The sequence below is a fragment of the Dermacentor silvarum genome, chromosome 4, assembly GCF_013339745.2.
Source record: "Dermacentor silvarum isolate Dsil-2018 chromosome 4, BIME_Dsil_1.4, whole genome shotgun sequence".
Classification (NCBI taxonomy): Eukaryota; Metazoa; Arthropoda; class Arachnida; order Ixodida; family Ixodidae; genus Dermacentor; species Dermacentor silvarum.
The window spans coordinates 85,043,635-85,070,775 of record NC_051157.2 but is presented as its reverse complement, the minus strand read 5'-3'; the positions used below and the strand labels follow the sequence as shown (position 1 = coordinate 85,070,775).

The window sequence follows — 27,141 nt, the reverse complement described above, 5'->3', positions numbered from 1 at the left end:
CGCCATCTTCTAACTAAAAATGAAACCACTTTTACGGCTTTGGCACCACTTCTGTAGTCCTAGCAGCGCCAAAACAAACATCTGACCTAAATAATAATGACAAAACATACCTGATGCTTTGCCCTCAGCGTGCGATGACACTAAGTGATGACTGAATTTACCATTTATTTCTTGCTGTCAGGGCAGAGGCAGTAACAAGCACAAATTTGGATCAAAGCGGGCAGTCTGGATTGCAAGGGCGCTGCCACGTTGATACGTAATTGTGGTTAGGGTGGCTATTACGATTACTGAAGGTAAACACCACAGTTAATTTGCCGTATACAATGTGCATGCGCAAAGGGTATCGCTGGAATGTATCATGTACCAAGCAAAAAATAAACCTCACTATTCCTGCCAATAACCAGACAGTTACATCCGGAACTATATTACGCTGCGCAATGACATTGCCTGTGTACACCTCGTACCTTCAGCAGTGCTGCAAGTTACTTGTGAGATAGAGTATAGAAGTTGCGCAGTGGAGCACGTTATGTCCCTCAGGGAGCCGGGCACCAGATCAGCTAAACCACCATCATTTGCACTCGCCTACAAGTCCAGAGTATGCGACTAAACAGCATGTTTGCCGCACTATGCTTTTAATGAACAATGTTTCCTTACTTGTAATGACAGAAACTTGCCAATGTTGTGAATATACTAGGATGTGAAACTCGTTCTATATTAATGGTGAGAACGGCTGTTCACTATTTGTAAAGTATCAATATTAAATTTGATTCATTTCTGCCGTTATTCGATCTGTATTTGATTTGGTCTTGAACATTACTATTCACACAATCCTACGGAACACCTCCTCACCTCCTGTCCAACAGTGACACCCCTTCTAAGAAAGTTCATAGATCAGGTGGCATCAGTCTAATGTATTTGAAAGATGATTTGCACTACAGCGTTGGCGCCAACATTGTTTTAGCATTAATTCTAACCATGTGTTTTTTTTTTTTTGCATGTTGTGAACGTAAGAGTGTGATTGTGCCTAAGTGAGCCCATTAGTGTTTTTATACTATCATAGTTCACAAAGCAGTACTCAAACATATTCTGGTTATCTTGCACTGCCCAACAGCTACAATGCTATAGATGGAAGATGCATGCACATCACACACCTGGTGTGGGAAGCTCACAAAGCTCTCCCCAAAGGCTTCAAGCTCATAAAGGTTTGATGCGTACACCAGAGTCTCCTGACCAATGTCCACAAGCCTCACAAGCACCTGTTAGCAGGAAGTTACATTCCAACATGGGACAAAAGAGAGAAAAAAACAAACAAAAATCACAAGTTAGCCCAGTGCTACCGTTCTTGCCAATCTTGAAATGAGGAATTTGTTCATGAGGAAGGTCATTTCAGATGCTTCACATACTACAATTACTCAAAAGGACAGACTGATGGGCTAGTTGGTGTACCATTATTTACACAGTAGCGCAAAAGCACACGGACAACGAAAGGTAAATTCTGTAAATAATTATTATTGAATACTGTGTAAATAATGCAATTACTCGCTCATGAACCTCTACAAAAGACACTTCACAGAGCAAAAAAGTCACAGGCTGCAGTAGTACTGTCACACAAGCATTTCATTATATACAAATTAGTGTCAAATTAAATGCTCAGTGAGCACCGCTGTATGGCCAGTTCCAACGACAACCAAAGCAAATGCTGCTGAAATTTATTAGGTTTCGTCAATTGACATTATCAGTTATGCCACCTACCTTGTCATCCTTTGTGCGTACGGCAGAGAGGAGAAGGGCTCGAAAGAAAGTGACCGAGTCTTTCAGCCTGCAGGCGTACAGCTTTGACTCGCAAAGCGACGATGCAGGCTGGTGGTTATTTTGCTGCATGTCAACAGAAGAAAAGAAAAAAACAACAACCAGGTCATGTCATTAGCCACCTGGCTTCAGATGAAATGTGAATCTGGTGAATCGCGACATCTTCATGCTGTTACCACACAAGGCACAGACAAGAATTGCTCATGTCAAGTTAATTTTCTCAGTTCGATCTACAACAAATGCTTTCTGTACCCAAAGTTTTAGTCAATCAACCCCAAGCTCAATGCTAGTTCAATTTCTGCAACATTGGGCCTGGTGAACACTATAGAGGGAACAATTTATCAAGACACTGCTCATACATCTGGAGGCTCAGGAACATACTGTATTTTCATGCGTATAACCCGCACCAAAATTTTAAGAAAGTTGGCAGTAAAGTTGGGGTGTGAGTTATAAGCGAATTTTACTTGTAGGTGTGGCTTCACGGGGCAGCGTGGCACACGCTGTCGTGTAGCCACACCTCAAAGTTTTCTGCCATTTAGTTTCGTTATCTCCTATGGCATCCCACCCTCTCCCCACTACTGCGTGTTGAAGCTCCCTTCTCCACTCATTCATGGTCCTCCATTCTGCTCCTCTTTATGGGTTGGCATTTTGGGTATAGTGAATAGTACATGCGGCACCAGCGTGCTCATTCGTCACCCGTTCCCGCGGCGCTCCCTCGGTCCACGCGAAGCGCTTCGCGATACGGCGGAGAGCGAAATCGCCATTGCCCATGCTCCGACTGCTCCGACTGAACTGTCATCCTCTGTCGCATGAATGCTAGCTGTGTCTACGAAGTGACCCGATTCACGTCAGATGTCATGTGACTGATTCGTCCGCGATCACGTCCGTTGTGTGAATCCAGCTTTATCAGCATCGCCAAAGAGGAAGGGAACAGAGCCGCTGGCCTAAAATATGACGTGGACGAGTCGTGCATCCGTGAATGGACTGTTTTTGCAAAGATGTGAGCGTTGTTGTATGCAGTTATTTCCGCTGGTTATACGCGCGAATATTTTTTTTTTCTTCCACTGCTGTTGTAATGGCGGGTTCAGATCATACACAGCGGCGGGATATATGCGGAAAAACACGGTATGAGCTTTATTAACTATCATGCCGCACCATGTTAGCCAATGCCAATCCGTTTTTGTGTTCCACCAGCTACGTGGAGTGTCCTGTGCAGTCGCCAGCTTATTGTACAATGTAGGTTCACTGCTACTGTGAATCATCTAATCAAACATTAAAGTAAAAAACACCGATACAGCGGAACAATGTTCATAGGTTTGGAAAAAAAAAACGAGACAAAAAATGTTCCCCCCCTAACTGGGAAAACATACAATCCGAAGCCACAAAAAAATTTGGCAGACTCAACTGTAGTTTACATCTACGTAATGCGAAGCGTTATGCGAAACGTTGCAGAAGACGCCGATGGGACACTGACATGCACCGAGCTGGTAGGGCCCAAGTGGCCCAAGGCGCACATTGTCGTTTTTGTGGCTTCAGCAAGCTTACGTTTGCACTTTTCAAATTTGGTCTGGGTCAGCAACCTCCTTGAGTGGGGTGTTTTGGCAGGAAGTCTTGAGGTGCCCACTCAGCTAGAATCATTGGGGCACAAGCAGCCCGAGATATGCTTTGTTTTTTTTTTTTTTATTGCTTAGTGCTTTAAGACGACCATGGGAAACCAAAAAGAAATCGAGCTGGTGAGCAACTTCAGAAGTGCTGCCAGAGCAAAACATTATGCTCACTTCACGTCGCCTACAGCAGGTAATGGCCTATGTTTGGGTTATTGCCTATTTAAATCATGCAGTAATTCCCACTATGCCACATATGCTGTGAAACAGGTAGGTGAAGATGCTTATCACAACAGGGTTGGCAGCGATAGATGTGTGGGATGTACGACAACCCATGAGGAGATTTGCTGGTACCATAAAGAGAAACCGAGTGCATGCTGGCATTTTCACATGACACAGGCGGGCAAGTACTGCTCTCGATCGCACATGCCTTTTCTTGTTGACATGGGATCCAGCAGCTGGAAAACAAATACGATTACAGTTTGATGATGCACTGAATGTCGGTGCAGGACGATTGCGTTTTCCAGGAACGTATTAACCAGTAAAAATGAAGCATAACCGCATTGGGCGATTTTTAATGTTCTTGATCGCGAACGTTGGTGCTGGGAAATTGTATGAAACGGGTTCGTATCAACAAAGTTATACTGTATATAACAAACCAGAAACAAGCAAGACCTCATCACTTGCGTTAGCTATAAAGTGGCTCACAGGAGACATTAAGCACTATAACACCAAAGCAAACTGTGCACATCTTCTACACACATGACAAGGTTGGTCTACAGCCAACCTGTCCCTTTCATGCAGTGCTCCTCACCGTAATGTGGCTGCCAACGACTCCCATGAAACGAGTCACATGACTCAGTCCAGACTCCTGCAGCTGCACATAGAGATTCCCCTCCGAGTCTATGTGACTGAGTCGCACTCGCGTGATTTGTTCAGGCCCTGGTAGCGTTGGGGTTTCAAGACGCTTCAGCAACAGGGCATTGAGATTCACATCCTCGTCAGTCGTCGTGTCATAGAAGGTTGCAGTCACTACAGGTTCCCTATTGGCAAGCAAAAAAACCAGATCATGCTTGCACATACCACACTTTTCAAAGACTGGTATCACATACATACACACTGAAACACCAATGCCCATCACGATAGTATTTACTTTTTAAGAACCAAAGAGCATGCTGGTGGAAGAGCAGTACTGAGAAAGAAAGGCTACGATAACAATGGCAGCTTTGTTTTCTCACTACTGTTCATTAAAGAGCATTTTTGGCTTCTGACATGTGCCTTACACGAATGAAAAACTCCTGCTGTGTTAAGGGAGAGTCTCGCACATGCATGCACTTTTCTACTGGAGTTTACAATCAGTTTCACATTTTTGGCAATGCCTTACCATTTGGAAATGGCTTCGAATTTCACTGAGAACGTCACACGTTAACTTAAAGGGGCCCTGAACCACCCCTCAGGCATGGTGAAATAACATAATCCGCTGATAGCATACGATGCTGTGAAGATCTCAGCCAAATTTTGCTGCTATACGCGGTGCGTGGATCTTGCAAGCGGAGCGCGAAGTCACCTTTCTCTCAAACGCTCTCTTTTCAAACAGAAGCCTGCTCCTCACTCTCTTCTGGACCCTTTATTTCGTAATAAAGCGGATTCCTATACACAGCTATGGTAGCTGTGGTCGGCCACGCCTCACTCTGCCGTAGCCTTCGCGGTGCAAGGCATTGAAGAAGTAACGGGAGCCCAGTGGAGGCCGTATTGTCAATAATTCTGCTTCTTCTGAACGCATTGAAGTACGTTTACAGCAAAGTATTTCTGAAATAACTTATTTTCACTTCAAATGCCTTTCTTTACTACGACAAAAAGCAGTCCTGGGCACCTTTAAATTTGTTGAATTAACAAAGATTTTAAATTATTCTGCTTTATTGTAAATAACATTTCTTCGCTTAGGTTACACTCAATTTAACATCCAAGTATTTGAAGTGTTCACAATTCAAACAATAGTACCAACATCTGAGCTGTCTGAATTAACATGTCTGAAGGCCACACCACTTGCAAACAATACACTGCATTCAGCTGTGCCATGCCATTTATTGCACAAAGTTGCGAGCTAAAGCATACACTCACCTGGCAGCAACTTCAGCAATGAGGCATTTGCCGACAAAAAGTTCATTCAACAGTTTGTTCGCCTGCTCGTCATCAGCGAAATCACCCAAATCATCCAGCTGGCAGTGAACTATCTGAAAGGGCCACAACCATTCATTTATTAATGAACAGCCAGCGATTCTTACATTTGTGAAAATGGAGCTCTTCGTACTTTTTTTCTCAAGAACACTTCCTGTGCTACTCCCAGCACTACTGGTAAAAGGCTGGTGGCATTACCACTCAAAAACTGTTCAAAACAGCTGTACAATTGGCTGTTTAGGCATGGCCACCTATATTTTTTGTGGCAACTACAATCAGAAACAAGATATATACCTTCTCATTTCATGTTTTGCTATCTCCATCTAAGATACTGAATATTAGCTTCAATATACAGGGTGCTGCATAGTTCACTGCATACATGCGGTCAGGGAGGTTTGCCATGTGTTGCCCGCTCCTGGAACACGCGACTGCCCTCCCTGACCGGCTACTTTCTGCAGCTGCCGGCAGGTGACGATACAATTTTATGCTTGCGACGTCGCGACAGCAGCTCGCATCCCCACAAGTGAAGGCAAACTCAGTTTTTTCTTCAAACCCAGACAATTAACTGTGGCAAGTGTTACACTGAACAAGGGGACTCCAACATGACCCTTCTGCAAAATTTCAGCAAGAACAGTGCAGCAGTGAGCGGAAAACCTTTTTTTCGAACACAGGCAGCTAAATATGCAGCACCCTGTGCCTGACTTCCTGAAGTTTCTCATGCTCCAAGCCACTGCAGGGAAGTGCATCGTATTTTTTTTATAAGCGCATATTTCTGTTTTGTAATCAGCATGCTGCCAGCTTGGCCACGAAACAACAAAGAAGACAAGTTGTTGTTGTGTTGTTGGGTTTAATGGCACATAATCAGTTAAGGCTATCATGCGCCAAACACAAGATATAATTGTTCCGAAAAGTTGCGTCACCTCAGCGAGTCCTTGTCTGGGCAAGGGCCGCTAGGGTCCCAACAATTTAAACAAGGACCTCAACCTTCTTCTCGGAGATGAGAAGGTGGGTGAGGTGTAGCACAATATGTAGCAAAGCACACGGTGGGAATTTAGAGTTTTTTGAGAACACCTGCTTCCTTTAAAAAGCTAACAACATATGACATATCAAGAAGCGCATGTTCACCTAAAAACAAAGCTGGGTGAAAAGGAATGTGTTTCTTGTAAAATGCAGTGAAATATTTTTTTCTCAATGTTTCAAGATTTCTGCATGAAAGAAGACAAGTGGACACACACATTCACGCTCTGCTTAATCGGATTTTTTTTTCTAGCAGAGTGAGAGAATCCTTGTACGTTCCGCTGCAGACATGAGTGTTCTGCATGCACGCACTAGCATTCCCGTTAAGCAGCTGTGTGCAAATTGCTGGGACACACCAGTCTGAGTGGAACAGAATTGAAATGAATTCTGGGGTTTTACGTGCCAAAACCACGATTTCATCACGAGGTACGCTGTAGTGGGAGACTCCGGATTAATTTTGACCACCGGGGGATCTTTAACATGTCCTCAATGCACGGGTCACAGGTGTTTTTGCATTTCGCTCCCATCGAAATGTGGCCACCATGGCCGGGATTTGATCCCACGACCTTGTGCTCAGCAGCTCAACACCATAGCTGCTAAGCCACTGCAGCGGGTGTGAGTAGAAAGGACCGTAAACGTTCAGCTAGTCTGTCTATTCAAACTTTAAGGTATCATAATTTCATCAAATAGGCTTAGGAAGAAGGAGATCAAACAGATCTGGCCGCTTGCTTCAATGTGCGTGCAAATCCCCCTCGAACCTCACTTTGTTAACCAGAGAGCCCAAGTCCCATCTGGTGATACAAGAGGACATACTTGCCATTTATAAAGCGCAAGACGTACATTGTTATAAGGGTTGGTGATGAAAGACACAGGAACATACACAGTGCCAAATAATGATCTACTACGCCAACAGCTTCAATAAGCCACCCAACAAAACAAGATAAATTTTTTTTATCAATATTATTAGCTCTGTCCGAGATAGACCACATTCACCCTACGACTATGTATTTCCCTAACTAACTCAATCTAATTGTATGCTGCTCCCAGCTATGTTTCTCCTCTCTCTGGTAAGTGTTCTGTTCTCTTCTTAGAAGCACAGTTGCCAGTTTCACAAGTACAACCTACCCTTCATAAACTCACAACAACCATAAGAAAAAATCCACAGATATAACTAACACAAATGACAACTGAGTTATTCAGCACAGGGCTGTCATACTGAAGTCACAGCACAGCAAGCACACACATTTTGATATGCACACTAGTCATGTACACCGCACAGCTGACACTGAGTCCCACACAACACTGACAACTGAGTTATTCAGCACAGGGCTGTCATACTGAAGTCACAGCACAGCAAGCACACACATTTTGATATGCACACTAGTCATGTACCCCGCACTACTGACACTGCGTCCCACACAACACTGACAACTGAGTTATTCAGCACAGGGCTGTCATACTGAAGTCACAGCACAGCAAGCACACACATTTTTCTAAAGAAGACATGGCTTTAATTGCAGGCACAAAACAAATCTTCCCATAACCATATTGCTTCGTATGCTCAATCAGCCCCCAGTATGCAATCACTACATGCTTAATTTCTCTAACTATCGCTTACAATTTTCCAAAATTTTTGGCGTGTGAAAAGGGGTGTCACTTCTGTATGTCACTCATTCCATTAAAGTCCACAACTTTCCTATTTCATCTAGAATATGAACAACTAACATTTGTTAGTTCTCTAAACATACTCTACCTGCGTACAACCTGTTAACACATCACCCACTTCCAAAGCACAAGTTTTGTTCTACGGCATACGAACCTGGAACGGCAGATTTAAAAACTTTGGATCCAGCTCCTGAAGCTTGTGAACCGGCACAGAGTCAACATCACCGTGGTCTAGAAAAAAGCATTCCGCCTGAAAAGAACACCAAAGTGATGCTTTAACAGACCCAACACTCTGCCTCTCCAGTTGCACTGTAAAACACCGCACAACTGACACTGAGTCCCACACAACACTGACAACTGAGTGGTAACTGACCAACTGAGCTCTTTAAGTGGTAGAATTTTCATTCGCCCAGCATCATTATTTAAAAAGAAATGTTTCTGAGGAGCATCTCCCCTTAACACAGAATCTCAAGAGGCGTGTTTATCAGAACTGTCAACAGAGTGGAGATATCAAGAGAAATCAAATGCGGTATCCCTGTAATTATTTGAACAGAAAATTCCATGGGTTACATTTTGGCAGCCCCAACAAAATGTCATCATCTGTATTGCCCTGACCAATGTCATTATGATGCAGCCCAGCTCTAGACAGAAGTGCATCCAAATGACATTTTCATGAAATGCACAGTTCACAAGTCTCAACAAACATACCGTGCATTCTTGCACAGTGTAGACCGCTTATAACGTAAGTCGCCGGAGTCGCGAATATCCGCACTATAAGCGGTACCGCACTATAACCAAAGCAACAATTTTTAAGGCCCGCACATATGCAAAACATGCGTACCGAGCCGCCACGTGTATGCGACAGTCGAAGAATGCGGCTAGAACGTTTGCATTCAATTCAGAGTCGAATCTCGTTAATTCGAAATAATTCACGCTGACCGGCATTGCTCCGGCACTGCCATAGAGTAAAAGCTTAGGAGAGACCCCTCAATGTCGCGCGCAAAAAAAAAAAAAAGAACGAAAAAAAAAAAAACGCGGCGAAAATTTCACCCTCTCTCAAATGGCAAGGTCACCGATTCTGCGTTGCACCGGAACAGTACGTGCCGTACGTGCCAACTGTGCCGACGTCTCAGCCACCCTACCGTAGCTACGCGTAGTAAATGGCAGTGAACCCTTCTTTCTCCTTTATGCTTCCTCTACTTTCTAGTCACGTGTTGACCTTGCACGCTGCGGCTACGGCGTAGAGGGAAGCAGCGGCGCTGTCCCAGGCCAGCCAATGAAACTGCCCCACGCCGGCAAACGCCCGCTTCCCGATAACGGCAGAAAACGAAACTTCGGGGAGCGGGCGCCGGGCCGGCTGGAGCGGCGGCGCCTGCAGTCATGCCAGTCATGCCTGCAGTGCCCTGCCCGGCGGCGGGCGCGCACGGTGACAGTAGAAAGTGAGGGAGCTACGAGGGAGGGCGAGGGGAGCTACCAAAGCGGTGGAGTTGCCAAGGTGAAATCCGCTTCCCTGCCGCCCTCCTCCCTCACATTCCACGGTCTGCGCGTGCGCCCTTCGCCGTGCTTTGCCAGCACCGCCCGCTCCCTGAAGTTTCGTTTACTGCAGTTATCGTGAAGCGAGCGTTGGATGGCGTTGGCAGTTTCTCGGCCCTCGCTCGCTATGCGCGCCGTGATAGTTCACGACTCGCACTCAAGATTCTGGTTTCAGCCTCACTCGCTGTTCGTTCCCACCACGTGCCCTTCTCCTCCACTTCGTCTCTCTTTCTTCCTCGAGCACTCCTTGGGGCGCTTGAGGGGAGCGTTCGCCGTCTCCGCTGACTTCCGTACTCCCAGGCAGCCGCACTGTAACTGGTATTTCGTTTCCCGCAACTGTACTATAAGCCATACGTGTATACATGGAGTGCTATGGGAAAATTAACGGGAGTCTGAAAAGACCGCACTATATCCGGTCCTGCACTATAAGCGATTACGTTATAAGTGGTCTATATTGTATAAGGGCCGCACCCCTGAATTTGGGCTTAAATATTTCAGAAAGAAATTGTTCACGTATGGGTCACACCCTCTATTTTCCCACACACACAACTCATCAGGCGTGACCACACAGTGGTATGTATTCTGGAATGTAAGGGTTTTCAAGGATTTCAAGGAGGTGTACGAACCTTGTTCGGATTCCCAAACATTTGAGCCCGCATATTATTCGTATATGCCTGAACGGCTGAAAAATATGATAGCAAGGCCATAACGAACAGTAGCCAGGGTGCCGCAATATTGCAAACCACCCTTAGACAGGCGAACTTTCTAAACCTTCTCTTCAGTCTGTAGTGTCACAGAGAAACAGTGTATTACTTACCGTAATATTCCGAGCAAGCGCCCCCCCCTCAAGCAGGTAGAAATTACCAGCAAGGTTAGCAGAGGCACTATCCCGGAACGGCAGCAAAGTTCAAGATGGCGACAAGAAAATTTTCCCGCCAGAAAAAAAAAAAAAAAAAAGCCGCAGTGGGAATGGAATTAAAATTTTATTTAACATGACCTTGTTTCAGCCAAAGATTTGTTAGTGCTGTTTATCACTCTCAAATCCATCGAAAGAACTACAGAAATAGCGCATCGATGCTGCACCAGCACGTTGCCACGACCGGCAACACGAACATTGGTTATGCAGCTTCTATTCCAGACAAAATGATGTCTGCTAAAGTGATGCATAATGTTCACTTTATTAAAAACTATGTCCATAGTCAAATGTTCAGCAAGACCGTAGAGGCTTGGGCATGTCGGTACATACTCGATAGGGGAACAGCGCAAAAAAACACGACAAGAAAACAAGGGAGACACACACCAGCGCTGACTGACGACTGTCGCCCATGAAGCACCCAGACGGCGGCAGAAGCAGGTATGCCGTCATACCTTACATTCATGGCGTCTCCCACAGCATAAAGAGAATCGCTCAGCGTGCAGGTGTCCGTGTAGTTTTGTCCACGCCTAACAAAGCTAGGTCGACTTTGCCGTCAGGTCAACCAGAAAAATCCGAACAACCAGCTTGTAAAAAGAACCATGCCAGACCATTCGTCCAGTGCAAAGCAGGCGTGGAGTACGAGGTGCCTCTTCCCTGTGGACGCTCCTACATTGGACAGACTGGTCGTTACTTAAATAATCGCTTACGAGAGCATGCCTGCAGCCTTCGCTACGGTACTGGCAGCAACTTGGCCTTACACTACAGTGTTTGTGATCTGTGCCATAATCCGGGACTTGACTTTTCGCAGTGCACGATCCGCAAACGCTACCATAACGCGTGTGCACGAGAAATCTTTGAGGCTGCTGCCATTGCTAGGAATGGTGCGTCTTGCGTCAGCACTCCGTCTGTGGCCTTGTCTGAGGCAGAACATATCTCAGGAACCGTCATAATTCACGGAAAATCTAAATCTAATTGGTGTATATTTTTGCCCATGCGCAGTGATCTACGCTTCTTTTCTTTCTTTTTTTTTTTGGTATACAGTGGAATCTCGATGATACGATCACGGCTAATACGAATTCCGGATGATACGAATTTTTCCGTGGTCCCGGCCGAGCCTCATTACTTTGCAACGTGCTAGAGAACGGTTGTTACGAATCGATTTTCGACCCGCGTCGGTTGATACGAGCAAACGTCGCCCCACCGACAGCCGCGAAAGAGAACCGCGTGCATTCACGTGCTTTCTCCCTTTCTCTTTTGGTGCGGCCGCGTTGACGTGGCGCCGGACAGCGCGGAGGCCGCGAATGGGCGCAAAGAGTTTGAAGCGGTGGCGCTTTTGTTGCTTTTGTGCTTTTCCTCCTTTTCGGCGGCCCATCGGACAGAGTGGCTGCTGTGCTTCGGGCTGCGTTCTTTGTGTTTGCGCCATTTTGCCTAGTCGCAGCGAGCTATGTCTACAGAGATACGATCTTGGCTGATTCGCGCTGCCGTACGCCGAGGCGCGGGAGCCTCCGTTGGCGCGTCTTGCGTCGACTGCATTATCGGTGCAGATGGCACAAGGCGATTGTCGGTTTCGCTGCTGGAGTCACACGGTGCAAGATAGCGCGGCACGTAATCCATGGTGCAAGGTAGCGTGGCACGTTTAGTCGAGTGCTCCTCCACTTTTCCCACTAATAGCTGTATTTTTCTTGCCATAAGAGGCTTGCGCTTCCGTATTCCAAAGGCGTGCTTCGTCCGAAATATCTTCTCCAACGAGCAACGATCCATCACTAACCTGGGAGCTCTCAGTAATCCGAATTCTGCGTGTCAAGTGAAGACGCCGGTGTGGTTTACGAAGCAGACAACTGCGATTGCCATCTTGCCTGCTGCCGCAGCAGTAACCAATGGGGAGACGCCTTTCAGCACCGGCAGCCAATCGGAAGCTCGCTTTCGTCGGAGGGCCCGTTTGACTACCTCTAGCAGACCTGCACTTCTTTTGTGTTTGTGCGTTTGTTACAAGATGGCGACGACGGACGAATTAAGAAGCGGAACGGCGAAACTTGGAGCTTTCGAATGATACCAAGATGGCGGCGCTCGGTGGCGGGAATTACGAGATATGTCTCCGTGAAGTGCAGTGATGTTGCGTGATTTAAAGCTGTTTTCTCGCCCTGCGCACTGACGAATTAACTTTTCTCGGCCACTTTTAGTGCGTTTTCAGCCAAAACATTTTGATACAGCGTAGATTAGGCGTTGCAGATACCGAAACGTGTGGTTTTCAAAATTTGATTTTTCTCGCGATTTTCGCGATCTGATCCCCGCCGTCCCCCCATAATTTAGCTAGTTTTAATTGTGTTTCGATGATACGAATTTCGGCTAATACGAATATCTTTTGTGACCCCGTGAGATTCGTATCATCAAAATTCCACTGTATATGTGTTCCTTTCTGAATAAATAATGCAGTCGTCAGTCAGCGCTGGTGTGTGTGTCTCCCTTTTGTCTTTTTTTGCGCTGTTCCCCTATCGAAATGTTTAGCACTAACGATACAAGTCAAACGCAGCTGCAGTGCATGGCTACCGACCGCGGAAAGCGAACCGGGGCTTGGCCATGCTTGCATCGCAGCTGGCAGCACAGAAAATATCCGCATGTTTTCTTCATTGTGTGAAATTATTGTGAGGAGAAGGTAAAGCGGCAATAACTGTAACAAAACATTGCTGCTTGGGAGCGTCGGCGGTTTGTTCTGAAGTGAACCGGAAAAGGCCTAGCGACGATATTGGTGGCGAGTGATCAGCGGCAGTAAAGCTGCCGTCGGCGACGCCAGAGCGTAATGACCACTCCTCTGTCGCTGAGTGGTCACGTCGCTGTGCCGCAGGGAAATACTCTGTACTGTGCGACAGGCAGATCTCACCGTTGGCCGGTGGTCCGCAAATTATGTATCGCCAGCCGCAGTTCGCCCTGATGCACAGGTGTGTGCACCGCGGCTGCCGGATGCGGCCATGATTGGAAGAAATGGCGTATTGGGGCAAACCGGTACGCACCGGTGCGATCTGCCGAATTCGCCATTATTTTCGTGGACTGGATGTGGCAGGCCAGGGTTGCCTGGGCGCGGTGTGTGATAAGGGTGCAAAAGGGGGGGGGGGGGGGGGGCTTTTCCGGAACAGCGAGGAAATGTGAAATTAGCAGTGAAGTTAGAGGGGGGCTCTTGCTCGGAATTTTGCGGTAGTTTTCCATCGTACCTTTGACGGTAAATTTATTACTGTATAAAACTAGCAGTTAGCATATTCTTATTCACGCTGAACAGCACGCTCGTCTCATGGGCAACGAGCCCGTTTCAACGCACCATGTTTTCAGGAGTGTTTGCTTGTAGCATGTTATCCCCACCATACTACTAAGAATCTCAGTACATCCCTGCATTGGTGTAGTACACTATGTTCATTCTCGTGTGCGCCTAGCAATAAATGTGAATTTTTTGTGGCGAAGGCGAAGGAAGGCAGGCAAATTTTTCAACATGAGAGTGAGGGTGCTGCAAGGACGTGACTGGCATCGTGTGGGTGAGGGAGGAAAACCAAAAATGAGGACATTTGCCCACCTCTGATAGTAAGTGGTCTAGTGAATAAGCATGTATATTTACACTTAGAGCGAAGTCACCTGCATGCACACTGCAATATGCAAATTGTTTGCAGTTTATGTGCAGTTTGTTACTATGGTGCAAACAGGCCATTTAGGTGAGGGTAGTTTCTCATGCCAGTCATTCCACACAGACAAACAACACTTCAAATACATGTTTGCCAGCTACAGCTTCACTCAAGACCACAAGCTACATTTGTATACAACAGACAGAGCCAGTGCTTCATAACGTGCACCTTCCCACCTACCACCAAGTGCTTGCACACATAAACATGCACATGCGTGCAGCAAAGATGATATGCTTGCTTACCTTTCCGTTTTGTACTTCAAGCACTTGCACTCGCATCCAGTTGTCTTCTACATTTGTGGCGTACAGCCACTTTTCTTTAGCTTCCGAGACAGGCAGCGAGTGTTCAGCATAAAACTTGTCCATCTCTTCGGCGAGTTGCTCATACTGATCCTTTGAAAGATGAGGCAGAACAGCGTTAACATGTTACTGCTGCTGACACTAACCAAGATGTATTTGTTAACTACAAAATTTTATAGCTCTAACGTGCAACATAAATGTTCATTACACAGGCAAGCATCAGGATGACCACAAAGGGCACTCTCAACTGATTGCGTCACGTACGTACACGGGACAGATGTTCACTGAAGCTCGGCAAAGACAGTGTTGTACACGTTCCTTTAAAACAGGAATGAAAGCTCGTTCCTTCCCAATATTAAAACGAGTTCCCGTTACAAGTTCCTTTAATGCGAAAGGAACGCGTTCCAGTTATACTTCGAACATTCGAACGTGCCGTTACATTAATTTTACATTTTATGATTCTTTAAAATATAGTGTCAGAAAATCGTGAGGCGAAATGAAATGAGCAATTTAAAACACCCATCGAACTACGTATATTATACGAATTTGAACATCGCCGGCAGCAGATTATCTGGAAATAAAAAGAATCCAAAGAAACGCTCCCATAAGAATTTTTTGAGGGAGCACCGGACATACTACAGACATGTCTAACTGCAACTTTGGTGCGCGTCTATTACAAGTGCAACACACATGGCACTTTCCACTTCGGTCTTCAAATGCGCAGTCGGCATACTTCGCTTCAGATGTGCAAATAGAAAGTTTCTCACGTGCACCAATATAATTAAGTTTCTTGCACAAGAAACCACATCGAAAGAAACAATATATAGGCGTTTAGTAAGTAAGTACTTTATTTACAGTAAGCAATATACAAAGCTCACTGCAGGGGCAGGGGCTAAAGGCAATCAAGCCTGACAAAGGTCCCTGTCCCTCCGCAGTTCGTGGCAGCTCACCACGCTTTGAGTTAAACACAGTCAAAAAAGGATTGCAGTACATCAGTTTCAGCAAAATAGACAGCTAGCAACTTGCAAGAGTACGCATAACAAATCACATAAACAGGAGAAAAAGTTTACATAGCATCTTTAAATAATCGTACAGAAGAGGTCGCTCACGCCAAAATATACAACTACACAAAATAACTTCAAAAATGAATGCCAATTCAATATTGCAGTATGAGTAGGAAAAAGAAATGTCCAGAATACATATTCGCAACTTAGTTAAGTCCCTTGTTTGAACTCAGCAAGAGTGGCATCTCGATGTTGGTGCCGGACAGATGAACCCATTTTTCAAGCGAAGCTTGTATTGCGTCACAAATGTTGGCGGCGGCGGTGGTGGTGGTGTCACGCTAAAACCCTATTGAAAACATGTCGAAAACTCGCGTCTCGTTCCCTTGGTATATACCAAAATTGACAAGGAAGGGTACGAATGAATGTAGTATGACTAACACGACTGATAGGTCATGACATCAATAACATCACGTGTGGTGCATACCCTCATCAAATATGCACGTATGAGCCAGGGACAAGAAGAAAAGGAAGGAAGGAAAGAAAGAAAGAAAGGAAGAAAAAAAAGAAAGAGATGAGTGCGAAAGAAGGAAATAAAGAAAGAAAGAAAGGAATAAACCATGTGGGGCTCATACCGGGGCCACACATTTCAGCTCCACTCCCAGAGTAGAGCTGATGCGGGGAAAGCTGAGCGGGCACCAGATCACGTGACGCACTCAACCACTCAGGGTCGTTTGGTGCGTCACAGGGAGGGAAAGGAAAGGGGCTTGGCGCGCGCTCCGCCGGCCCTCGCCTCAGATCAGTTTCAACGTCCGGATGGGAGGGCCGCACGTGGTGCATTCCGCCAAGGAGCAGGCTGCGTTTGAGCGACGGTGCCACGAATTCGCTCGGGAAAGGGCTTGTTGTCAACGCGCCGATTTTAGTGAGAGGGCCTCCAAAGCCGAGGCGAAACGTCAGCGAAGAGCCGTGGACCCTGAGTTTAGGGCAAACGAAGCAGAACGCCTGCGACAGCGTGGTCTTGCCACAAGTCTTACCCCCATTTTCTCGACAGGAGAAGGGCTGGTGATTTTTTTCCTCGGACTTCGTTGGCAATGCTGAAAAGCCGTTCCACCGAAGCGCTTGGGGGTACAGCCGTGGTGTACTTGAAGAAAAGTTGGTTCAATCCCTCGAAGTTCTTCATCTGCGACAGCGGGTAGTCAACTGGTACTAGCAAGTATCGCGACAGCTTATCCTGTGCCTCAGCTGGAAGGGTTCGGTGCCTGTAAGGACTGTAAACTTTCCACCTGCCGCGAAGTCCCTCAAGTGGCGCTGCGATCTCGACATCATCCTTTGCGGCAGGCCGGCATGGAGGAAAGAAACTATAGGAGGGAGCATCACATGACAATCTTGAAGTCTAGTAATAAAAAAATACAACGTAGAACTCACGAAAAAAATGCCCCACAGTCACGTGACAGGCAAGCGGTAGTTCTTTGCGCCCACATTGTCGCCCATCCATCCTGCGTGATGTGCTGCATACGCGCATCTGTCGAATGCCGTGGAACGTTAACAGAAGGAACGCCATTCCCTCTGCTGTTCCTTCATAAACGTATTGAGTTACTGTTACAGTTCCACCGGCCCTTAACGGAACGGTGGCGTTCCTCCGTTCCTCCCAAAAGGGACTAGTTCCGTACAACACTGGGCAGAAAACCACTTCTGTGATAAAAACCTTGCAATGTTTGTTCTATGCTAAGAACAACTTTGTTGCAGCGAGAATAGAAACAGAAGTGGTCATGCAATCATTCCACATTTCAAATTACTATAGTACATATGACGCTCTCCAGATGGTACACAGGTAGAATGTAGGCTCCCCAGGTACGACTGCTTGCATCACGTGTGCATCTGAACGCATGCCGCTGTCGTTCCTGAGGAGATGTGGCAGATGCTCCATCCCTCTCCTTTCCTACAGGCGGTCCAGCGGACCGAGACAGCCCTCGCTCGCCAAACGCGCAGGGACGCACCCGACGGGACCCAGGGGCGACAGCCTCGTGGAGAACGTTGGGTCCCCCGGCGTAAGCGTCGAGACGCAACTTGATGACTGCACATATATAGTCGGGTAGCAAGAGAGCCCTGCGTGGCACCCTGCTACCTCCGCCGGTGCTTTAATAAAGTTCATTTCTCTCTCTCTCTCTCTCCTATTTCACTCAATTGTCAGGACTACTTCTTCTGATTTCCATAATGAGGCGCCACCCAGATGGTACTCTCCCTCACGACCGTAAAGCAGGTGTGAATGCTAGTCGACGGGGAAGAGTAGGAAAGGACGATAGGAGAGGGTGGTGAATGGTTGGATCGGCCGCATCTGGCTGGCAATGAAAAAGAGGAGGCACTGCCAGTACCTAGTCTGAATAGCAAATTCATGACGGCATTGTCAAATGACTTGCAGATGTTCGATTAGATTTATCCTGCAAGAAAGATTGCAAATGTTGCAAGCAAAGCATACATTCATTAGTGAAGAAAGCAAAATTTATCTAGGTCACTACAAGCCGCACTATAAGACATGACACTTCTCCATGTCACTATCAACACTATTAGCTTGCACCAAACAGCAAATACAGTCAACAAACGCCCCATTTTTCGAACATGCCCAATAATTCGGACTCCTTCGCGGCACCGCCACATACCCCATAGAGTCCCCCCTGGGCCCAATGTATAAAAACATCCGACATTTCGGACGCAAAAAACTTTGGCCTGCAATTTTCCGGACTTTCTGGCATGACCGCAGGTCCGAAACAGCATTTAATCATAGCCACCACCGCCGCCGTTTTGATTATCTCGCCTCCCCGTACCGCTGTCGCATGCAGATCCGCTAGCAGCCGTAGCCACTACTGCAGCAACGCTAGACCTATCTACTTTGACATTCACTGCCAAGCTTCTTTCTGTTCGGTGCCATGTTTTATATTGAAAAAATTCGCTGATGCAAGTAATGGCGCCGACTCCGCCTTAGTAATCCTCGCCAATGTCTTGGAAGAGGAAAGCACGGTGTTGCATAATGCCAATTCTCAAAAGTCAGCTTCGCCTCAATACAGCAGTGTTACGCTGAGAAGCATATGCGAAGTATTGCAGTGAAGCATATCAAGAGAGGGAAGGGGCAATTGTCACGTATGTATTCTTTAATTATACACGCTTGTACCCGCCTTGTCTTCTGTCCCAGTACGAGCAACGATATGCCTAATAAGTGTACTGGCAGGCAATAAGAGCCATTTCGGACGTGCCTGTGGCGATTTGAACCCTTGGGAGCAGTAAAAGGCGTGCATTCATTTTTTCGAACTGCCTAATTTTTCGGACGTTTTCGCGGCCCCTAGGAAGTCCAAAAAATCTGGCGTTGACTGTATACACTTGATTTTGAAGATCTAACACTGTTAATAAATGTAAAAGTCATTCCTGCCATCCTGTGCACACTCGGGTCAAATTTACGTATCCAATAGAGTAGCCTAATGTAAATGCCTTGATCATTGAGGTGAACATGATCACTCAAGGTAAGGATGTAAGGATTTAAGGATGTAACGCGAGTTCAAAAGCAAATATACAGATGATGCATGTTAACTGCAACTTCTCAGGCCACAAATTATTTGCGTAAAGCACATTTTATCGTTCCTTCTAAAGAACCTTGAAAACATCCAAGCCCACACACAAAAATAGCAACTACTGAGTTTCCACACTCACAAGTTTTCAAAGCAGTTATACACCTATAATGATTAGCAATACTAGTTGATTGCTTTGCCAATACACTTGGTCTCCAAAAAGAAAAATGTAGTTGCAGGCCATTCTTTAAATACAAGGTGCTTAATGACTGCAGCCTCTAGGCCTCTTCTGGCCACGGAAATTGCATTACATTAGTACCAGCTAGTACAGAACTTGTTAGCCTGAAAGTATTAACCAAAAACCCCTTTTACTAAGTTATATTAAGATGAGCCGATCATACCAGGTAAGCCAAAACATAGAAGAATCTGAATTACAAATTAAATGATCAACTTCTTACAAGTGTCTGTCTCCCCTTCCAGTGTGTGTCTTTTGTTGGGCTAATTCCATTCATCAGCTATTTCAGCCTGAATTGTGTAACCCAGCACAACTGTGTACTACAGCAACATACAAATTTACACAAATGTAACAAAAGTACATTACATCATACTTATTTTGCACTGAATTCATTTAAATAGGCATTATGTGCAAGGAAGGTACACCGGCCTTGTCTCAGATGAGGGTAAATATAGAGGGACAAGTTGACTCACGCACACCACACTAAGGAGGAGAGCAGACAAGGCAGCTGTCTCATGTGCTATCAGGCAAGCCAGATTGCAACAGCAATTGGGGCTCTGGACTAAGGGCTCCACCCTCAGGGGATAACTAACCAAAAAAGACTAAAGTTTTGTACTACTACTACTACTACTACTACTACTACTACTACTACTCATCATCATCAGCCTATATTTATGTCCACTGCAGGACGAAGGCCTCTCCCTGCGATCTCCAATTACCCCTGTCTTGCGCTAGCGTATTCCAACTTGCGCCTGCGACTTTCCTAACCTCATCATCCCACCTGACTTTCTGCCGTCCTCGACTGCGCTTCCCTTCTCTTGGTATCCATTCTGTAACCCTAATGGTCCATCGGTTATCCATCCTACGCATTACATGGCCTGCCCAGCTCCATTTCTTGCGCTTAATGTCAACTAGAATATCGTCTACCCCCGTTTGTTGTCTGATCCACACCGCTCTCTTCCTGTCTCTTAACGTTACTCCTAGGATTTTTCGTTCCATCGCTCTTTGTGCGGTCCTTAACTTGTTCTCGAGCTTCTTTGTTAACCTCCAAGTTTCTGCCCCATATGTTAGCACCGGTAGTATGCAATGATTGTACACTTTTCTTTTCAACGACAGTGGTAAGCTCCCAGTCAGGATTTGGCAATGCCTGCCGTATGCACTCCAACCCAATTTTATTCTTCTGTAAATTTCTTTCTCAGTGATCAGGGTCCCCTGTGAGTAATTGACCTAGATAAACATATTCCTTTACAGACTCTAGAGGCTGACTGGCGATCCTGAATTCTTGTTTCCCTTGCCAGGCTATTGAACATTATCTTTGTCTTCTGCATATTCATCTTCAACCCAATTCTTGCACTTTCTCGATGAAGGTCCTCAATCATTTGTTGTAATTCCTCTCCATTGTTGCTCAATAGGACAATGTCATCTGCAAACCGAAGGTTGCTGAGAGATTCGCCGTCGATCCTCACTCCTAATCCTTCCCAGTCTAAGAGCTTGAATACTTCTTCTAAGCATGCAGTGAATAGCATTGGAGAGATTGTGTCTCCTTGCCTGACCCCTTTCTTGATAGGTATCTTTCTACTTTTCTTGTGGAGAACCAAGGTAGCTGTGGAATCCTTGTAGATATTTGCGAAGATATTCACGTATGCCTCCTCTACTCCTTGATTACGCAATGCCTCTATTACTGCTGGTATCTCTACTGAATCGAATGCCTTTTCATAATCTATGAAAGCCATATAGAGAGGTTGATTGTACTCCGCAGATTTCTCGATTACCTGATTGATGACATGGATATGGTCCATCGTAGAATATCCCTTCCTGAAACCAGCCTGTTCTCTTGGTTGACTGAAGTCAAGTGTTGTCCTGATTCTATTGGAAATTATCTTGGTGAATATTTTATACAATACTGAAAGCAAGCTAATGGGTCTGTAATTCTTCAATTCTTTAACGTCTCCCTTCTTATGGATAAGTATAATGTTGGCGTTCTTCCAGCTCTCTGGTACACTTGAAGTTGTGAGGCATTGCGTATAAAGGGCCGCAAGCTTTTCAAGCATGATATCTCCTCCATCTTTGATTAAATCTACTGTTATTCCATCTTCTCCAGGCGCTTTTCCCCTGGTCATGTCTTTCAAGGCCCTTCTAACTTCATCGCTAGTTATAGAAGGAGCTTCTGTATCCGGTTCATCACTATTTCGAATGAAAGTAGCTTGGCTGTTTTGGCTACTGTACAGGTCACTACTACTACTACTACTACAGTAAAACCTCGTTCATACGATCCTGCTTTGTATGATTTCCCATTTGCGATCAAGAACATGAAAAATAATGCAATAGTTACACTTTTTTAGCGGATCGTACAATCCCAGAAATCACAATCTTTTAACACCAACATTTAGTACATTGCCAAATTGCGATCGTATCATATGTTTTCCAGCCGCTACATCCCATGAACAAGCAAAGGCACGAGGCACACGCAATCTAAAGTTTTAGGCACCCGCCACGGCAGCTTCCCTGCAGTATTCGCTCACCCACGTCATGCAAAAATGCCGGCACGCACTTAGTTTCCTCTTCTGGGACCAGCAAATCTCCTTGCAGGTTGTCGCACGTCTTATTCGCAGCTTTCACTACCAAACCCTATTGTAATAAGCATCTTTACTTATCTGTTTGACAGCAGATGTGGCATAGTGCCATTGGAAGTGTACTGCATGCTTTTAATAGGTGTTAAACCCAAAAACATGCTGCTGTTCCCTGCTACAGGAAGTGCGAAGTGAGCATGTTTCACTCCGTTGGCATCGTATCCCGGCGTCTCTATAAGCTCTTTTTTTTTTTTTTTCTCACTGCCATCTTAAAACATGCAATAGGAAAACAAAAAAGCGTTTCGGGCAACTCAAGCACCACCAGCTCTACGGGCGTCAGCACCTCATGCAGCAACGATTCTCACCAAGTGGCCACGTCAAAACATCCTGCCAAAATGCCCAGCCTGATGAAGCTGCTGACAAAGGCTAAATTTGAGGAGCGCAAACGTAGCAATAACATGCACCTTGGGCTGCTTGGGCGTGCATTCGTGCTGCACCAATTTGTGCAACACTTCGCATTACATAGATGTCACTAAGTTGAGTCTGCCACATTTTTTTATGACTTTGGGTCATACGTTTTCCTGGTTAGAATGTCTTTCTTTTGAATTTTCCAGAACGTATGAACGAAGTTTTACTACTACTCCACAACCCCTCTGCACCCAAGCATTCTTGCTGGAAGCCTGGCCCCAAAACAGGGGTACAAGACTTAACGTATGGGTAAATGCCAGTGCATTGCATTAATAAGATTTGCTATCAATGCGATATGCCACAGATGCATTCGTGGAAACGCAGCACATCAATGACAGTTGCTTGCCAGTGCACAACCATGGGCCAATCACATGCAAGCATACGAAAGCGTGTGCACGTAACACAATACACAGACTTACAGTAAAGTCCAGTAAGCGGAAGAATACATCCGCCGTGCTAGCAGCATACGTGACAAATACATCCCAGTGGTTGCCCTCGGGAAGGGGCAGCTTGTCAGGAACAGGGCCGTGCATTGGGCCTGTGTCAGTCACGGATTGCCGGTGCCCAGTCTTGGAAAAATAAAGACAAAAAAATTTATATATATATTTTTTTCTCAAACATGCATAAACAATGCCATCAACTATCCAGATACTGCACAGGCTTAGAAACGGCCAAGGTAGTCGGCTACATTGCAAGGGACCTTCCAAATAGGCACATTCCGAGAAGACATGGCCGTCATCTAGAAGTAACAAACAAAACTCGGCACTAAGTCAAAGGACAAAGAAAGGCCTGAGCGACATGAGCGATGACAAGTGAAAGTGAATCACAACTGGTTGTTATTCAGCTCAGACCACTTATAACTAGGGATGTGTCCAAATATCAAAATTTTTGAATACTAATCAAATACCAATACTTAGCTTCGAATACTGAATAATAATATGCACATGCATTTATGCAATATGCACATACACATGCATTGGAGGTGCACATGCACCTTCAACGACCAACGTTATAAGAGGTCTATGCTGTACCCTGAATCAAATCCAACAACCCAACTTAAGTCTTAATCAAGAATGTCATTTCACACATGGCCATCCAGTTTTCCTCATGGTTCACCTTACACAGTTAGAATGGCGCAGGTTAGATAATGGCACTCCTTATTTCCCACTGTCCACCCCATAGGATGCCTCTACAGAAGACCATGTCCTTTTTTTGTCGTCGTTGTTGCACTATAGCAAAGTAATTCTGGACTGCAGTATAAATTGACAAATTCTTCGGCAGATACTGCAACAAGCCATCACACAAAAGTTGTCACCAAATAAAAAGCTGTGCCTTTTTGACAGTTCCGCGCATCATGAGTGCTGGTGCTGTGGGCACACTATCTATGCTGCCTCGAACCACCCCTCACGCATGGTGAAATACCATAGTCCGCAGGTAGCATACGCTGCTGGGAACATCTCAGCCAAGTTTGGTGTCGTATGCGGTGCATGGAGCTCGCAAGCGGAGCGTGAAGTCACTTTTCTCTCAAATGCTCTCTTTCCAAACAGAAGCCTGCTCCTCACTCTCTTCTGAACGCTTCATTTTGTAATAAAGCGGATTCCCATACGCGGCTGCTATTGGTTCCCATACGCGCAGCTACCAATAGCAGTCGCTGTCGGCTACGCAGCATAGATACCGCGATCGCCGCGGGGTGCCGTCACGAGTCGACTGGCTAAGCGCACTGTGGCTCACCGAGGAAAATCGCGTTTGGCTTACGCTTAGCGTGTCGTAGGCACCAAAATTGTAAGCCGCGGCATCTACGTTAACATCCAAATTTTAATTTGAACTGCGCGCCAAGGTGACATTTACAAGGCGGAGCATTGTGGGCACGTCCTACTCCACCATAGCCTTCGCAGTGCAAGGCATTGAAGAAGGAACGGGAGCACAGCGGAGGCCAGTGTTTGATTGCCGATGACTCCATTCCTGCTGAACACATTTGAGTACTTTTTGTGACAAAGTATTTCTGAAATGGCCTATTTTCACTTCAAATGCCTTTCTCCACTTCTATAAAAAGTGGTTCGGGGCCCCTTTAAGCAGACGCACACTTAAGGGCCGAAGAGGAGATGAGAAAGCCACCGGCTTCTCCAAGCTGAAAACAACAGCAAAGTCAAGTGATGATTTTTGGCAAACCTCCATGGACAACTTGACAGCAATTATGGTCTTAATGACAGCGCAGTAAATCGAATGCATGCATGCATCACATGCAATTCATGCAGGCCAGTGCCACATGCAAAAGCTCGCATAGTGCAGTCACCGACCTTTAATTCAGACTCGGCAATGACAGCCAAATAGTCTAAATAATCAGGAGCCCAAAATATTGAATTCACTAGAAAATATGTGTTTGTTTGTGACAAGCAAAAAAAAAGCTTGTCAATGTTGCTTTGTGCATGTACACTTGTCTGCAATCTGGTTAGTCCTTATTTCGACCACGGTCATGGTGTCACCGTGTACTGACAAAAGTACAGTCAATGCCTGCACAGAATCTCCATCCCCTGGCAACATAAAGAGAGCTCAACTAAGCTTCGACAGCTGAATAATCATGCATTTCTTAGCAATAGTCATTGTCCAGCACTTCGGACATTGCAGTCCTCACTGAGGCATAGAGAGAGGGTGCAGTTGGCACCAATTAGAGCTGCTCAGTGTTTTTAAGTGACAAGAATTCATACTAGCAATCAAAGAAGTCACCCGAGACAGCGTTGTTATTTAACGCTTATAGGAGAAATTCTGGATGCTTGGAACTCGTACAAGCCACAAATGCAGTCAACTTAGCAGCTTGGCTTGGCTTGTCCTGTGGTATAGGCCAGATGGCTTAGGCTCAGTTGGTAACAACTCGATCGACTAGGCTTCGCGAGTTTTGGTTTCGAGGAGGCAGCAGCAACGTATCAAAACAAAAATATTGCTTTCTCTGCTAGATTTGGTCACCTAATTAGCACACAGTCAAGTAGGTGGAGCCAAATGATCGAATGGTGTGCTGTACGGTGTCTGATTATGTCCACGGGGCCAGTGGCAGTGCCACGAAGGTATACGAATAATTGAGCATGTCCGTATTATCAGTGTCCGAATCATTGGTCGGCAACTGTATGGCTTTCTCTATTAACAGCAATAGCAGCCCATTTTCAAGTCCAATGCAGAAAATAGCCTACTCTATACAGCAGCAATAAAGAAAAGTGCACCTGGGAAGTTGTCCGTGAGCTTGTCCGAGGAAAAAGAATCAAGTCGTTCTTGGAACTGGATGAGAAAGAAAGCAAAGGCAAACTTAAGTATTTACATTGATGCAACAGCATAGAGTAAATATTCTCTTTTTGGGTTTACATCATAAAAACAGTAAGTACAATCTAGACTGGCATATGAAAGTTCAAATTTATTAAATTGGCCAAATTTACCTAGAGCAAAATGTGGTGTGCAAGGAAACAATGTAAAGGAGAAATATAGCGAGCGACATTACACTGTTAAATTTCCGAAGATCTCTGTGATGTCACAGGCTGCAGCAGCTGGGTGAATCTAGTTACCGTATTATCCAGAGAAGAAAAATGCATCTTAACATTGGAAAATAGGGTAATTTAAATTATATAAAAATAAACACGTTTCCATGAAAAAAAAATAAAGAAAAAAAAAAGAAAAAAAAGGAAAGTTCAAGCTGGCAAATCCTGTATGCTCACTTTGTAGAAAATGAACTTGTTTCAAATCTTCGAAACTCCAGCAAAATTTCAGACATCATATAACAGTGCCATTGATGCCGCAATTGGATACACAAGACACCAAAGAAAGTTCGACTTTCAATTACGACTTTTTATACCTTTCTTGGCATGCTCACACGTTTCCAAAAAAAGAGATCAGACTAGCTTAATTAATGGTGTTAGTGTGCTTAGAGAACACCCTACGTGGTTAAATACAATCTGCAGGCACAAGCTAGATCCATGCCAAAGAAATTGCCTCTACTTACTCAGCAGTGCCCACAACTCCCGAATCCTTGACAAGCTCTAGCCAGTTCTTTGGTACAGACTCCTGGTACTGCTCCTGGTACATCTGCGGCACGATCCTGCTAAAAACGCCGTTGGTCTTCTGCAACAGTAACTGGGGTAGAAGCCACAAATTAGGACATAAACAAAAACAAATCTTCCAAAAGGATGTGTCAACATTTGTGACTTGTACCAACTTTTTGTCATGACACCTACACAGAGATGCTAGGAACCTTCCACAAACCTTTCCACAAACCAGAATTTATGCTAGCCTGCCAAACTCGGTGTTGTCACCACCTATAATGAAAGTGAATGATCGGGGATAATCCCAAGGCATACTGTTATTTGTATATGCACTTTGCAGCTGCTACAGACTGTTTCGCATGCGTGTTAACAGCAGCGAGCCTGCAGCCCCAAGAAACTTCCTGTCACATGCTTTATCAGCCTATCACGCTGGAATATAAAGTGCATTTTCATTTGTATCAATGTACAGAAGGTCTCCTTTTATGTTTTCAAATAAAGGAAAGACACATAATGCCTCAAGACTAATACAACTTACAATTTTCGTATCATCATCATCATCAGCCTATATTTATGTCCACTGCAGGACTAAGGGCCCATTCACA

General features: G+C 45.4%; 1 protein-coding gene across 4 annotated transcripts in view; it reads right to left on the bottom strand.

The window, feature by feature from the left end:
- Positions 1-27,141, bottom strand: part of LOC119448738 (tudor domain-containing protein 7B) — a 116,317-nt gene that overhangs the window by 47,829 nt on the left and 41,347 nt on the right. For all 4 annotated transcript variants that reach the window (XM_037711961.2, XM_049665815.1, XM_049665813.1 and 1 more), the window contains 9 exons: positions 26,500-26,630; positions 25,730-25,784; positions 22,937-23,086; positions 14,630-14,779; positions 8,428-8,523; positions 5,535-5,647; positions 4,228-4,456; positions 1,753-1,875; positions 1,152-1,256 (listed from right to left, as the gene is read on the bottom strand). In XM_037711961.2, the coding sequence (XP_037567889.2) occupies positions 1,152-1,256; positions 1,753-1,875; positions 4,228-4,456; positions 5,535-5,647; positions 8,428-8,523; positions 14,630-14,779; positions 22,937-23,086; positions 25,730-25,784; positions 26,500-26,630 (1,152 nt within the window). The remainder of the gene's footprint in view (positions 1-1,151; positions 1,257-1,752; positions 1,876-4,227; positions 4,457-5,534; positions 5,648-8,427; positions 8,524-14,629; positions 14,780-22,936; positions 23,087-25,729; positions 25,785-26,499; positions 26,631-27,141) is intronic.